General features: G+C 54.7%; 1 protein-coding gene across 3 annotated transcripts; it reads left to right on the forward strand.

Annotated features, from left to right (window-relative positions):
• Positions 1-5,085: 5,085 nt before the first annotated feature.
• Positions 5,086-14,082, forward strand: GRN (granulin precursor). Of its 3 annotated transcripts, XM_010353979.2 has the most exons (14): positions 5,268-5,335; positions 5,612-5,743; positions 10,148-10,292; positions 10,416-10,541; positions 10,657-10,741; positions 11,213-11,325; positions 11,418-11,553; positions 11,667-11,776; positions 12,013-12,139; positions 12,339-12,436; positions 12,528-12,773; positions 12,993-13,226; positions 13,319-13,549; positions 13,639-14,082. In XM_010353979.2, exons 3-14 carry the CDS (start codon positions 10,155-10,157, stop codon positions 13,774-13,776), a joined length of 1,782 nt encoding a protein of 593 aa, XP_010352281.1. In that variant the 5' UTR covers positions 5,268-5,335; positions 5,612-5,743; positions 10,148-10,154; the 3' UTR covers positions 13,777-14,082. The 3 variants fall into 3 exon arrangements, with proteins under 3 accessions (XP_010352279.1, XP_010352281.1, XP_010352280.1); XM_010353977.1 differs by lacking the exon at positions 5,612-5,743 and having other exon boundaries at positions 5,086-5,335; XM_010353978.2 differs by lacking the exon at positions 5,612-5,743 and having other exon boundaries at positions 5,273-5,607.
• Positions 14,083-14,143: the final 61 nt, after the last annotated feature.

The following is a 14,143-nucleotide window of genomic DNA, read 5'->3' on the forward strand; positions in this document are numbered from 1 at the left end:
ATCATAGGTTATGGAAAGAGACTATGTTTCTGTTTTAAGGCTCTGTTAGAAATTACTCATGTAGGCAGGGCGCGGTGGCTCAAGCCTGTAATCCCAGCACTTTGGGAGGCCGAGACGGGCGGATCACAAGGTCAGGAGATCGAGACCATCCTGGCTAACATGGTGAAACCCTGTCTCTACCAAATACAAAAAACTAGCCAGGCGAGGTGGCGGGCGCCTGTAGTCCCAGCTACTCGGGAGGCTGAGGCAGGAGAATGGCGTGAACCCGGGAGGCGGAGCTTGCAGTGAGCCAGGATCCGGCCACTACACTCCAGCCTGGGTGACAGAGCGAGACTCCGTCTCAAAAAAAAAAAAAAAAGAAAGAAATTACTCATGTACACACTATATTGTAAATTCTTATCTCTGTATACTGTACTTCTGCATACAGATGTTATGTTAAAGAATTACTTCATCCCCATGTGACCATCTCACCTCATAATCAAATGACCTTAAATCCCTCACTAACCTACTCCCGCACTCACTAAACTTAATAATAAATGCTGGTATATCCAGTGCATTGGCAGCATCTCAGGACCAGAAGACAGTGAACCCCTGGACCCAGCTTTCACTATCTTGTGTGTGTCTATTATTTCTCGACCTGGCGATCCGCCTGGGAACAAAGAGAGAACCCCGTTGCATTGCAGGCTGCTGGCCAGATCCCGCAATACTCCATAATGCGGATGGGCCTGAATAAAACAGAAAGATGGGCCTCCCCAAACTAGAGGGAATTCTCCAGCAGGCTACCCTTAGACTTAACCATCAACTCTCCTGGGTCTTCAGCCTGCCAGCCCACACTAAAGGCTTAGGATGGTTACAATAAGAAAGACAGATGATAACAGAAGATAACCTGGATGAGGCTAAAGAGAAATTGAAACCCTCATACATTGCTGGTGGGAATGTAAAATAGTGCAGCTGCTTTGGAAAACAGGCTGGTAGTTACACAAAAGGCTAAATAGAATTACTATATAATCCACTAATTCCACTCCTAGGTATATACCCAAGAGAAATGAAAACATGTACACACAAAAACTTGTCTAGGCCAGGCGCGGTGGCTCACTCCTGTAATCCCAGCCTTTGGGAGGATGAGGCAGGAGGATCCCTTGAGTTCAGGAGTTTGAGACTAGCTGACCAACATGGAAAGACCCTGTCTCTACAAGAACCATACAAAAATTAGCAGGCCATGGTGATAAGCACCTGTAGTCCCAGCTGCTTGGGAGGCAGAGGTGGGAGGATTGCTTGAGCCCAGGAGACAGAGGTTGCAGTGAGCGGAGATGACACCACTGCACTCCAACCTGGGTGACAGAGCAAGACTCTGTCTCAAAAAAAAAAAAAAAAAATGTTGAAGATAGGCACAGTGGCTCAAGCCTGTAATCTGTAATCTCAGCATTTTGGGAGACTGAGGCAGCAGGATCACTTAAGGCCGGGAGCTTGAGACCAGAATACGCAACATATTAAGAAAAAAAATTAGAAAATATAGCTGGGAGTGTGGTGGCATGTGCCTGTAGTCCCAGCTACTCAGGAGGCTGAGGTGGGAGGGTCAGAGGCTGCAGTACAAGGTGGCACCACTGTAATCCAGCTTGGGTGACAGAGGAAGGCTCTGTCTCAAAAACAAAGAAACAAACAAAAATGGGCCAGGCGCGGTGGTTCACGCCTGTAATCCCAGCAGTTTGGGAGATTGAGGTGGGTGGATCACTTGCGGTCAGGAGTTCAAGACCAGCCTGGTCAACATGGCAGAACCCTGTCTCTACTAAAAATCCAAAAATTAGCTGGGCATTGTAGCACATGCCTGTAATCCAGCTATCCGGGAGGCAGAGACAGGAGAATTGCTTGAACCCAGGAGGCAGAGGTTGCAGTGAGCCAAGATCATCCCACTGCACTCCAGCTTGAGTGTTGGAGTGAGACTCTGTCTCAAACAAATGAAAAGAAACAAAAAAGAAAAGAGATACTGATACATGCTATGTGATAAGCTTTGAAGACATTATGCTAAGTGAAAGAAGCCAGCTGCAGATCACTTATTGTAAAATTTCATTTATATGGAATGTCCAAATCTATAGAGGTAGAAAGTACATCAGCGGTTGCCTAGGGTTAGGGAGGGTGACTGCTAAAGGACACAAGGCTGCCTTCTGCGGTGATAAAAATGGTCTTAAACTGACTGTAGTGATGCTGCATAACTCTGTTAAGACACTAAAAACCACTGAGTTGTACACTTTAATTTTTTGGGGGGTGGGGATGGAGTCTTGTTCTGTCACCCAGGCTGGAGTGCAATGGCATGATCTCAGCTTACTGCAACCTCCGCCTCCCAGGTTCAAGCAATTCTCCTGCCTCGGCCTCCCGAGTAGGGAATTACAGACCTTGTTATCACAGCACCTTACCCCTCTGAAGTTTAAAAAAAAAAAAAAAAAAAAAAAAAAAAAAAAGGCCCGGCGCGGTGGCTCACGCTTGTAATCCCAGCACTTTGGGAAGCCGAGGCGGACGGATCACAAGATCAGGAGATCGAGACCACAGTGAAACCCCGTCTCTACTAAAAAATACAAAACATTAGCCGGGCGCAGTGGCGGGCGCAGTGGCAGGCGCCTGTAGTCCCAGCTACTCAGGAGGCTGAGGCAGGAGAATGGCGTGAACCTGGGAGGTGGGGCTTGCCGAGAGCCCAGATCGCGCCACTGCACTCCAGCCTGGGGGACAGAGTCGGACTCTGGTCTCAAAAAAAAAAAAAAAAGAGAGAGAGAAACATTTGTAAAGTAGGTTTTTGAGTCTCAGCACTATTGACCTTTTGGGCAGGATACTTCTTTGTTGTGTGGTCTTGTTCTGTGTGTTGGGTGATGTTTAGCGGGATTGCTGGCCCCTACACACCAGATGCTAGTGTCCCTCCACCCTGAGTTGTGAAAACCCAGATTGTCTCCAGACACTCCCAAATGTCCCTGGCTGGCAAAATTGCCGCTGCTCAAGAATCATGGCTTTGACGATTAGACTTTGTGATATTTGTTTCAGTCTGTTTAGGTTTTTTTGTTTTTTCTACCTGTATTTTTTTCTGGTTCTGGGTGGTTGTAATTAATAGGTTCATTGATGGATTCACCTAACATTTCATGAAAGTTTCATGTGTGTGTGTGTTTCAATAGAAGCATAAACTATAATCCCTAGTCTCAAGATACACAGGAAGGAAAATAAGCACAAATGTGTCACCAGGGCACAGACTAGTCCTAGGTCCTCAGCAGGCCAGGTGTCTTATCCACTGTCTGGGTCTGCTCTAAATCCAGGCTTAGAAACCCTGCCACACGACTCCACAGCTCAGCTGGCACCCTTTCCCTGCTCCGACTTCTGCTGCCTCGAGCTTGGCTAGCTGTCCCCCTGCCCCTGCCTCACCCTCAGCTCCAGTTCCTTGTTCAGGCTGCAGCAGTCTCCATCCCCTGTGCGGACACTGCCCTTCCTCCACGGCCCAGTACCAGGTTTTCCCTGGGCCTCTCCTCTCTCCTGGCCCATCTCCCATCACCCATCTCTGCCTGGCCCAGGCCCTTTGGCACCGAGCAGCCTGACTCTTGTCACTGGCTAATGTGTTCTGTGGTACATTTTCTCTCCTCACCCTCCCGTATCAATTCCTCGAAGGCAGGGTCAGTGGAGACTAGGAAGCCACTTCCCTTTCGACAGCCCCCGCCACAGCCCTGCCTGTGCCAGGCACCTAGCAGCTCCTGAAGCCCACTGGCATTGAATATGGCATTCAATCCCTGCCAAGCCTGCCCTTCCCATCTGGTTTCCCAGGGCTCTTCCCAACACCTCCTCCTCCACCTGCCAGTTAAAATCTTCCCAGACTCAGCTCAAGGAGATGCTTCTAAGGGGGAATGGAATCTCTTCTTCCCCACCTGTAGACAATCTACTTCCTCTCCCCACACCTGGCAACTGGCGCACGCCCTTGTATCTTAAATTAGATTCAGCCTGAGACTGTCTCCCACCAATCCCTGCCCCCTGTCCTGCTGAGCACCTTGAGGAAAGGGCGTTTGGGTTGTTTATCTTTGTCCTGGAAACCATCCTTCAACTCACGCTGGGCCCTGCCTAGCATGTCATCCGAGTTTGCAGAATAGGGCAGGACAGAACAGGGCAGGATAGGATAGGATAGGAGCGAGTGAGGCCAGTAGCTCACACCTATAATCCCAGTGCCTCGGGGGGCCGGCGGTAGGAGAATCGCTTTGGGAGCAGGAATTGCAGGCCGCAGTGAGCTATGATCAGCTTGGGCGACTGAGCGAGACCCTTTCTCTCTTTTTTTTTTTTTTTTTTTTTTTTTTGAGACGGAGTCTTGCTTTGTCGCCTGGGCTGGAGTGCAGTGGCCGGATCTCAGCTCACTGCAAGCTCCGCCTCCCAGGTTCACGCCATTCTCCTGCCTCAGCCTCCCGAGTAGCTGGGACCACAGGCGCCCGCCACCTCGCCCGGCTAATTTTTTGTATTTTTAGTAGAGATGGGGTTTCAACGTGTTAGCCAGGATGGTCTTGATCTCCTGACCTCGTGATCCGCCCGTCTCGGCCTCCCAAAGTGCTGGGATTACAGGCTTGAGCCACCGCGCCCGGCCGCGAGACCCTTTCTCTAAAACAAACACATAAGGTCGGGTGTGGTGGCTTATGTCTGTAATCCCAGCGCTTTGAGAGGCCGAGGCGGGCGGATCACCAGGTCAAGAGATCAAGACCATCCTGGCCTACATGGTGAAACCCCGTCTCTACTAAAAATACAAAAATTAGCTGGACGTGGTGGCGCGCGCCTGTAGTCCCAACTACTTGGGAGACTGAGGCAGGAGAATCGCTTGAACCCGGGAGGCAGAGGTTGCAGTGAGCCGAGATCGTGCCACTGCACTCCAGCCTGGCGACAGAGTGAGACTCCATCTCAAAACAAACAAAAGAATAGAAAGAGGAGCACAAATATTCCCAATTCATAACAGTCCCTCGCACTGTCAATGCCCCAGACACGCGCTATCATCTCTAGCAAACTCCCCCAGGCACCTGCAGGATGGGTGAAGGAAGGCGACGAGCACCAGCTGCCCTGCTGAGGCTGGCCCGGCGTCACATGATTCTCCAATCACATGATCCCTAGAAATGGGGTGTCGGGCGAGAGGAAGCGGGGAGGAGAGTGATTTGAGTAGAAAAGAAACACAGCATTCCAGGCTGGCCCCACCTCCACCCTGATAAGTAGCCAATGGGAGCGCGGCAGCCCTGATCCCTGGCCAATGGAAACTGAGGTAGGCGGGTCACCGCGCTGGGATCTGTAGTCTGAGCGCTGCCCGGCTGCTGCTGCCCAGGGACCGCGGACCCGGACGCAGGTAGGAGGGCGGCCGCGCAGATCTCTCGCCTGCTCCTGCTCAGGGGCCCGGCCAGGGCCATGTGAGCTTGAGGTTCCCCTGGAGTCTCAGCCGGAGACAAGAGAAGAACCGCTTATTGAAACTCCTTGGGGGTTCTGATACACTAGAGGGAGTTTTATGGGAAAGAGGAAGCAGTAATTGCAGTGACCTCTGTTAGAAGGGGGCTTTCTACCTCCCCAGCATTCCCCCAAAGCAGGGACCATACCATTCTTGACTCAGCTCCACCCCTGTCGGTAGGTGCCGGCTTCTTTCCCTCTCGTGGTGGTGGTGGGTGGTTCCCGCGGCGGCCTGGAGCCGGAGGGGCGCGCGACCCTGGGCTGGGAGCTTCGAGGGCCTGGGAACGGGACCTGAGACCTTGGCTTCTCGAAGGTAGTAGGGACTTGGGAGTGGTGATTGAACCTGGTCTGGCTCCTCCTTACTTCCTCTTTTTGGGGGTGGGACGAGCTAACTTCCGCCTCTCCCAGCCACTTTTTCCTGCTCAGTTGCAGCTAGGCTGGCTCCCCTTTCGGGAATTTCCTCTCCCCTTGGCACTCGGAGTTGGGGGCTGCCACCTAGTGGAAGATAACGGAGCTAGGGTCTTGAAGAGGCTGCTGTCCCCTCTGGCTGTTTTGGCGGTGTAGGGTGGCGTGAGAGACTGCGACTCGCCTCCTCATCCCTGTTTCTGTATGCGTGTGCGTGTATTCAGTAGAAGCATACACTATACTCCCTCAACTCAGGGTAAACAGGAGGGGCCATGCACAGGTAACTCACCAGAGAGCCGAATACTCATGTGCAGACAGACTCCCCTTCCCAGCAAGCCAGGGCAGCGGACAGCCTGCTGAGAACACCCAGGAAGTAGGCAGTGCCAGCTGCAGGTGCTTTGCCTGGGAGCTGTGGGGCTGAGGAGAGGGTCCACTGTTCAGGACCAGTCAACTTCATCCTTATCTGTCCAGGAGGTGGCCTCTTGGGGATGCTGAGTTAGGGGAGGGGCACTTGAGGAAAGCCAGTTGGAGCAGAGAGGATGTGAGTGACTGGGTGGGTGACATTTCCTGCCCCTCCCCCCTCCAATGGTATCCACACATAGACTCGTGGGGGAACTGAGGCACAGACAGGGAGCAACTTCTCAGGCCCTCACAGTTGGCAATTCCAGGATTAGGACCCAAGTGCGATTTCCAGGCAGTCCCTCCTTGTACCCTGTTTCTGTCGTACCTGTTGCACCTATCACCCTGGGGCTTAGGGGTCCATTCTCAGGCACTGCCCATTGTGCCACTAGTGATATTAACCCAGGTCCAATACGCTCTGGGGCCATCAAAGCCTGTCGTCACCATGACCTGATGTGTGACATGTTATCGGTGTCCCTTGGTATCCTCATGGAACTGGTTCCAGGACCCCAAAGTCTGTGGGTGCTCAAGTCCCTGATACAAAATGGTGTGATATTTGCATATAACCTATACATACTTTAAATCATTTCTAGATTACTTATGCCTAATACAATGGAAATGCCATGTTGGCTGGGCACGGTGGCTCATGCCTGTAATCCCAGCACTTTGGGAGACTGTGGTGGGTGGATCACCTGAGGTCAGGAGTTCGAGACTGGCAACCTGACCAACATGGTGAAACCCCTATCTCTACTAAAAATACAAAAATTAGCCAGGTGTGGTAGCAGACTCAGGAGGCTGCTCAGGAAGCTGAGGCAGGAGAATTGCTTGAACCCGGGATGCAGAGGTTGCAGTGAGCTGAGATTGCGCCACTGTACTACAGCCTGGGCGTCAGAGCAAGACTCCGTCTCAAAAAAAAAAAAAAAAAGAAAAAAGAAAAGAAAAAAAAAGAAATGCCATGTAAATAGTTGTGATCCTGAATTGTTTAGGGATTAATAAGAAAGAACAATCTGTAAGTGTTCAGTATAGATGCACCCATCCTAAGCCTAACCACGTGGTATACCTCAGCAACAATGTAACATTTTCTGGGGTTTTTGTTGTTTTGTGAGATGGAATCTCAGTCTCGCTCTATCACCCAGGCTGGAGTATGGTGGCACGATCTCCTCTGCTCACTGCAACCCCCACCTCCTGGGCTCAAGCGATTCTCCTGCCTCAGCCTCTTGAGTAGCTGGGATTACAGGTGTGTGCTACCATGCATGGCTAATTTTTGTATTTTTAGTAGAGATGGGGGTTTCACCATGTTGGTCAGGCTGGTCTCGAACTCCTGACCTCGTGATCCGCCCACTTAGGCCTCCCAAAGTGCTGGGATTACAGGTGTGAGCCACCACACCCAATATTTTTTTATTTCTGGTTGGATACGGAGGGCTGACTGTACTTAACATCTCTGAGCTTCAGTTTCTTCCTTTAAAGGTAAAGGTGGCGCCGGGCGCGGTGGCTCAAGCCTGTAATCCCAGCACTTTGGGAGGCCCAGACGGGCGGATCACGAGGTCAGGAGATCGAGACTATCCTGGCTAACATGGTGAAACCCCGTCTCTACTAAAAAATACAAAAAACTAGCCGGGCGAGGTGGCGGGCGCCTGTAGTCCCAGCTACTCAGGAGGCTGAGACAGGAGAATGGCATGAACCTGGGAGGCGGAGCTTGCAATGAGCTGAGATCCAGCCACTGCACTCCAGCCCGGGCGACAGAGCGAGACTCCGTCTCAAAAAAAAAGGCCGGGCGCGGTGGCTCAAGCCTGTAATCCCAGCACTTTGGGAGGCCGAGACGGGCGGATCACGAGGTCAGGAGCTCGAGACCATCCTGGCGAACACGGTGAAACCCCGTCTCTACTAAAAAATACAAAAAAACTAGCCGGGCGAGGTGGCGGGCGCCTGTAATCCCAGCCACTTGGGAGTCTGAGGCAGGAGAATGGCGTGAACCCGGGAGGCGGAGCTTGCAGTGAGCTGAGATCCGGCCACTGCACTCCAGCCTGGGTGACAGAGCGAGACTCCGTCTCAAAAAAAAATAAAAATAAAAATAAAAATAAAAATAAAGGTGGCTGGGCGCGGTGGCTCATGCCTGTAATCCCAGCACTTTGGGAGGCCGAGGTGGGTGGATCACGAGGTCAGGAGATCGAGACCATCCTGGCTAACACAGTGAAACCCCGTCTCTACTAAAATACAAAAAAATTAGCCGGGCGTGCTGGCAGGCGCCTGTAGTCCCAGCTACTCAGGAGGCTGAGGCAGGAGAATGGCGTGAACCCAGGAGGTGGAGCTTGCAGTGAGCTGAGATAGCACCACTGCACTCCAGCCTGGGAGACAGCGAGAGTCCGTCTCAAAAACAAAAAACAAAAAACAAATAAAAAAGTAAAGGTGAGGCCAGGTGTGGTGACTCAAGCCTGTAATCCCAGCACTTAGGGAGGCTGAGGCGGGTGGATCACCTGAGGTCAGGAGTTCAAGACAGCCTGACCAATATGGTGAAACCCCCTCTCTACTAAAAATACAAAAATTAGCCGAGCATGGTGGCGGGTGCCTGTAGTCCCAGCTACTCAGGAGGCTGAGACAGGAGAATCGCTTGAACCTGGGAGGTGGAGGTTGCAGTAAGCCGAGATCATGCCACTGAACTCTAGCATGGGCAACAGAGCAAAACTCCATCTCAAAAAAAAAAAAAAAAAAAAAAAGGTGAGCAGGCTTGGTGCCACACTCCCAGAGTCCCAGCTAATTGGGAGGCCAAGGTTGGAGGATTGCTTGATCCCAGGAGTTTGAGTCCAGCCTGGGCAACAGAGCAATATCTCATCTCTAAAAATAAAAGTAAAGGTATTAATTGCTACTTTGGATGGTTGTTGCAAAGAAAATAATGGAGAGTCTTGTAACTGGCTCCCAAGAGGCTCAACAGACATTACTGTTTTCGCTTCTTCAGGACGAGTTACCTCTCTGGCCACCCCACTGAGCTAGCTGGGCTAGATGAGCCTGGGAGAAGAGTTGTTTAGGAAGTGAGAGGCTGCTCTCCGCAGAAACTCAAGGCTCAGTTCCTCCTGGTGACTCAGATGGGCAGCCCAGTGGGCACACGTGGTCTCTCCCCACATGTGGCTGGGTTTTACTTCCAGAATAGATGGAGAGGCAGAGGTAGGGGTTAGCATGCTTGGGGAATCTCAGAGAGCCCTGGTGGTGTGGGGTACCCTCAGAACACAGGTATCTCAAAGGCTGACCCAGCTTCTGTGTCCCCTTCCCTGGGTGAGGAGGGGACATTCATGGGCAGGTGGTGACTGGCCTCTGGGGAAGGCAGCCCAGATTCCACTGGCCACCATACTTCCTTTTTCACAACTTTCTCACCCCTGTGGTTTCCCATGTCATCATGTGGCTGCTTCCTGCAAGTCCTTAGGGGGTGCAGGTATGAACACAGTGTCAGGCAAGGAGGCATCTGGAGGGGAACCCTGGCTTTTCCTGGGGGGCCTCCCTCCCTGCACCCCAGCCCTGTCCTCTCCCATGGCTACTGATGCCTTCCCCCCCCTACCCCAGAGGTGGCCCACATCTGCACAGATCAGACCGAAAAAAAATCACGTCTTCCTGACTCTCATAAGCCTGCCCAGTGAGGCCCAGGCATTAGACCATGTGCTGGGGACTCAGGCCCACACATATACGCATGTCAGCATTCATGCTCACAGGTCTGCACGTGCTGGGGCATGTGTCACACACAGGGCTCTGTAGGAAGCTGACTCTCAGCCCCTGCAGCTTTCTGCCTGCCTGGGCAGGGAGGCATTGAGAAGGCTCAGGGAGTCCTGGGCCAGGACCTTGGCCTGGGGCTGGGGGACTGAGTGGCCCTAGAATCAAGGGTGGCGCGGGCTTAAGCAGTTGCCAGATGTTCCTTGGTACTTTGCAGGCAGACCATGTGGACTCTGGTGAGCTGGGTGGCCTTAACAGTAGGGCTGGTGGCTGGAACGTGGTGCCCAGATGGTCAGTTCTGCCCTGTGGCCTGCTGCCTGGACCCTGGGGGAGCCAGCTACAGCTGCTGCAGTCCCCTTCTGGTGAGTGCCCCTCAGCCTAGGCAAAAGCTGGCAGCCTGGGTTTTCCCAAAGGGTCATCTTGGATTGGCCAGAGGAGGATGCCAGGCACAAGTCTGTGGTTTATCATTTCCCCTGTCTTTCCAGGACAAATGGCCCACAACACTGAGCAGGCATCTGGGCGGCCCCTGCCAGGCTGGTGCCCACTGCTCTGCCGGCCACTCCTGCATCCTCACCGTCTCAGGGACTTCCCATTGCTGCCCCTTCCCAGAGGTGAGCGTGCCATCAGCCCGATGGAGGGGCTTAGGTCTGCATTGATGCTTTTCCTGCAGTCTCCCACTTACAGATAAAAGGGCCTTGCCAATGCCGGTTTCTCTGTGTCCCACAGGCCGTGGCATGCGGGGATGGCCATCACTGCTGCCCACGGGGCTTCCACTGCAGTGCAGATGGGCAATTCTGCTTCCAAAGATCAGGTGCAGCCGGGATGTGGGTGCAGGGCAGACAGACGGGCAGCATGTAGAGCCTGGAACCCAGGAGCCCAGCTGGCGGGGCAGCCCCCATTTCTGCCCTCGTGCCCTCATTCATGTGGCATCTATACTAAGCAACACCCCTGCTGTAGACAGGTGCAGCACTGGGGATAGGAGGGGGAGGAGAAAGTGCAAGACTCCAGGTTCAGGCATTGTGGGGGTGGGGAAAGGTCAAGCTGGGCCGATCTAATGCCAACCCATGGTCAGTGGGTGCCCCTTCCCCATGCCATCTTGCTGAGGGAGGGACTGGATTGTGAGGAGGGTGAGTTAGGCATGCCTAGGAGATCACTGAGCCCTAGTGTCACCCCCAAACCCCAGTAGCTGGGCTTGCAGGCCCTGGTGCCACCAGCTCCGTGTGTGATGGGGCAGTCATCTTCCCTGAGTGGGCTGGTAGAATCCCGGGTCATCTTTCCACAGGTAACAACTCCGTGGGTGCTGTCCAGTGCCCTGATAGTCAGTTCGAATGCCCGGACTTCTCCACGTGCTGTGTTATGGTCGATGGCTCCTGGGGGTGCTGCCCCATGCCCCAGGTACAAATCTGGGGAGACGGGTATGTGGAGGGAGGTGGGGGCAGAGGGTGGGGGCAAGGGGTGAAGACGGAGTCAGGACCATTTTTTCTCAGGCTTCCTGCTGTGAAGACAGGGTGCACTGCTGTCCGCATGGTGCCTTCTGCGACCTGGTTCACACCCGCTGCATCACACCCACAGGCACCCACCCCCTGGCAAAGAAGATCCCTGCCCAGAGGACTAACAGGGCAGGTGAGGAGGTGGGAGAGCATCAGGCCGGGGGCTGGGGTGGGGCATCATTGACTCTAAGTGTGGGAAAAAGTTCCCTCCACCCTGGCTGCCCCTCACACTTGCTTCTCTTCCAGTGGCTTTGTCCAGCTCAGTCATGTGTCCGGATGCACGGTCCCAGTGCCCTGATGGTTCTACCTGCTGTGAGCTGCCCAGTGGGAAGTATGGCTGCTGCCCAATGCCCAATGTGAGTGAGGGGCTGGAGCCAGCTTGGCTGTGCGCCCCCAGCCACTTGGCCCTGACATGCACCGTACAGGGGCTCTGGGGCATAGGGCTGGCTGGCTGCTTGCTGGGAGCCTGGCTGATGCAGGGTTCATGCCACCCCCTAGTGGAGGATTGGGGCAGTGCCAGCCATCAGCCTGGCTGCTCCCTGTGCTCTGCTGAGCCTGGAAGTGACAAAGACTCACACCTGTCCCCACCCAGGCCATCTGCTGCTCCGACCACCTGCACTGCTGCCCCCAAGACACTGTGTGTGACCTGATCCAGAGTAAGTGCCTCTCCAAGGAGAACGCTACCGTGGACCTCCTCACTAAGCTGCCTGCACAAACAGGTACCAGAGGCAGGGCACAGATACAGGGGTGGGGCCCTCTTTCCCTCCTTTTAGGCCTGGCCTTAGGATCACTGCAAGGTGGTGTAAGTGGTGCCCTCCATCTTCAACACCTGGTGCCAGCTGTGGAGCCGGCAAAGGGTAGATACCCCTGAGGGTCCCCAGTGCCACTTCTGACCTGTCCTCTCTACCTCCCTCACAGTGGGAGACGTGAAATGTGACATGGAGGTGAGCTGCCCGGATGGCTATACCTGCTGCCGTCTACAGTCGGGGGCCTGGGGCTGCTGCCCTTTTACCCAGGTACCCAGGGATGGTTGGTGGGTGGGTGGCCTGAGCAGTGTGGCAGCCAACTGGGCGCCAGTGCCCACTGGCCCTTCTCCATCTGCCCTAGGCTGTGTGCTGTGAGGACCATATACACTGCTGTCCCGCGGGGTTTACGTGTGACACACAGAAGGGTACCTGTGAACAGGGAACTCACCAGGTGTCCTGGATGGAGAAGGCCCCAGCTCACCTCAGCCTGCCAGACCCACAAGCCTTGAAGAGAGATGTCCCCTGTGATAATGTCACTAGCTGTCCCCCCTCCAATACCTGCTGCCAACTCATGTCTGGAGAGTGGGGCTGCTGTCCAATCCCAGAGGTACATGGGAGGGGACAGCATCTTGGCCTGGGCAGGTGGGTGGCCAAACTCCTATTGCTTTCCGCCCTCCACATGGCCAGTAGGTGACACCCAGCTCTGTCAGATTCGTTTCCAGCTGGAGGTGCTGTAAGCAGGAGAGGCGGGCTGGAGTAGGTAGGGGCTCGGCACTGCGCCCCACATAGTGGCTACCTAGGACGCCCTTTCCTGCCCACCCCCCAGGCTGTCTGCTGCTCGGACCACCAGCACTGCTGCCCCCAGGGCTACACATGTGTAGCCGAGGGGCGATGTCAGCGGGGAAGCGAGATCGTGGCTGGACTGGAGAAGATGCCTGCCCGCCAGGCTTCCTTATCCCACCCCAGAGACATGGGCTGCGACCAGCACACCAGCTGCCCGGTGGGGCAGACCTGCTGCCCGAGCCTGGGTGGGGGCTGGGCCTGCTGCCAGTTGCCCCATGTGAGTACCTCCCTGCCTGCCCCTGGATAGGGGAGCTAAGCCCGGCGAGGGGACAGGAATGTAATGCCATTCTGTGCTCCCTTCCCTGCCAGGCTGTGTGCTGCGAGGATCGCCAGCACTGCTGCCCGGCTGGCTACACCTGCAACGTGAAGGCCCGATCCTGCGAGAAGGAAGTGGTCTCTGCCCAGCCTGCCACCTTCCTGGCCCGTAGCCCTCACGTGGGTGTGAAGGACGTGGAGTGTGGGGGAGGGCACTTCTGCCATGATAACCAGACCTGCTGCCGAGACAACCGAGGGGGCTGGGCCTGCTGTCCCTACCGCCAGGTCAGTGCCATCCCCCACCCTGGGGCTGGGTATGGCCAGGGACCATGTCCCACCTCATCCAACCCTCTCACTCCCCTCTGACCACCCAGGGCGTCTGTTGTGCTGATCGGCGCCACTGCTGTCCTGCTGGCTTCCGCTGCGCAGCCAGGGGCGCCAAGTGTTTGCGCAGGGAGGCCCTGCGCTGGGACGCCCCTTTGAGGGACCCAGCCTTGAGACAGCTGCTGTGAGGGACAGTACTGAAGACTGCAGCCCTCGGTACCCCACTGGATGGGTGCCCTCTGCTCAGGCTTCCCTAGCACCTCTGCCCAACCAAATTCTCCCTGGCCCCCATTCTGAGCTCCCTATCACCATGGGAGTTGGGGCCTCAATCTAAGGCCTTCCCTGTCAGAAAGGGGTTGTGGCAAAAGCCACATTACAAGCTGCCATCCCCTCCCCATTTCTGTGGACCCTGTGGCCAGGTGCTTTTCCCTATCCACAGGGGTGTTTGTGTGTGTGCGTGTGTGAGTTCCAATAAAGTTTGTACACTTTCTTAACAGTGTCTGATTTGCCGCCCTGCCTGCCCTCCCAAGGGCCCCAGAGCAAGGGTTCATGTCC

Source organism: Rhinopithecus roxellana, chromosome 19 (genome assembly GCF_007565055.1).
Source record: "Rhinopithecus roxellana isolate Shanxi Qingling chromosome 19, ASM756505v1, whole genome shotgun sequence".
Classification (NCBI taxonomy): Eukaryota; Metazoa; Chordata; class Mammalia; order Primates; family Cercopithecidae; genus Rhinopithecus; species Rhinopithecus roxellana.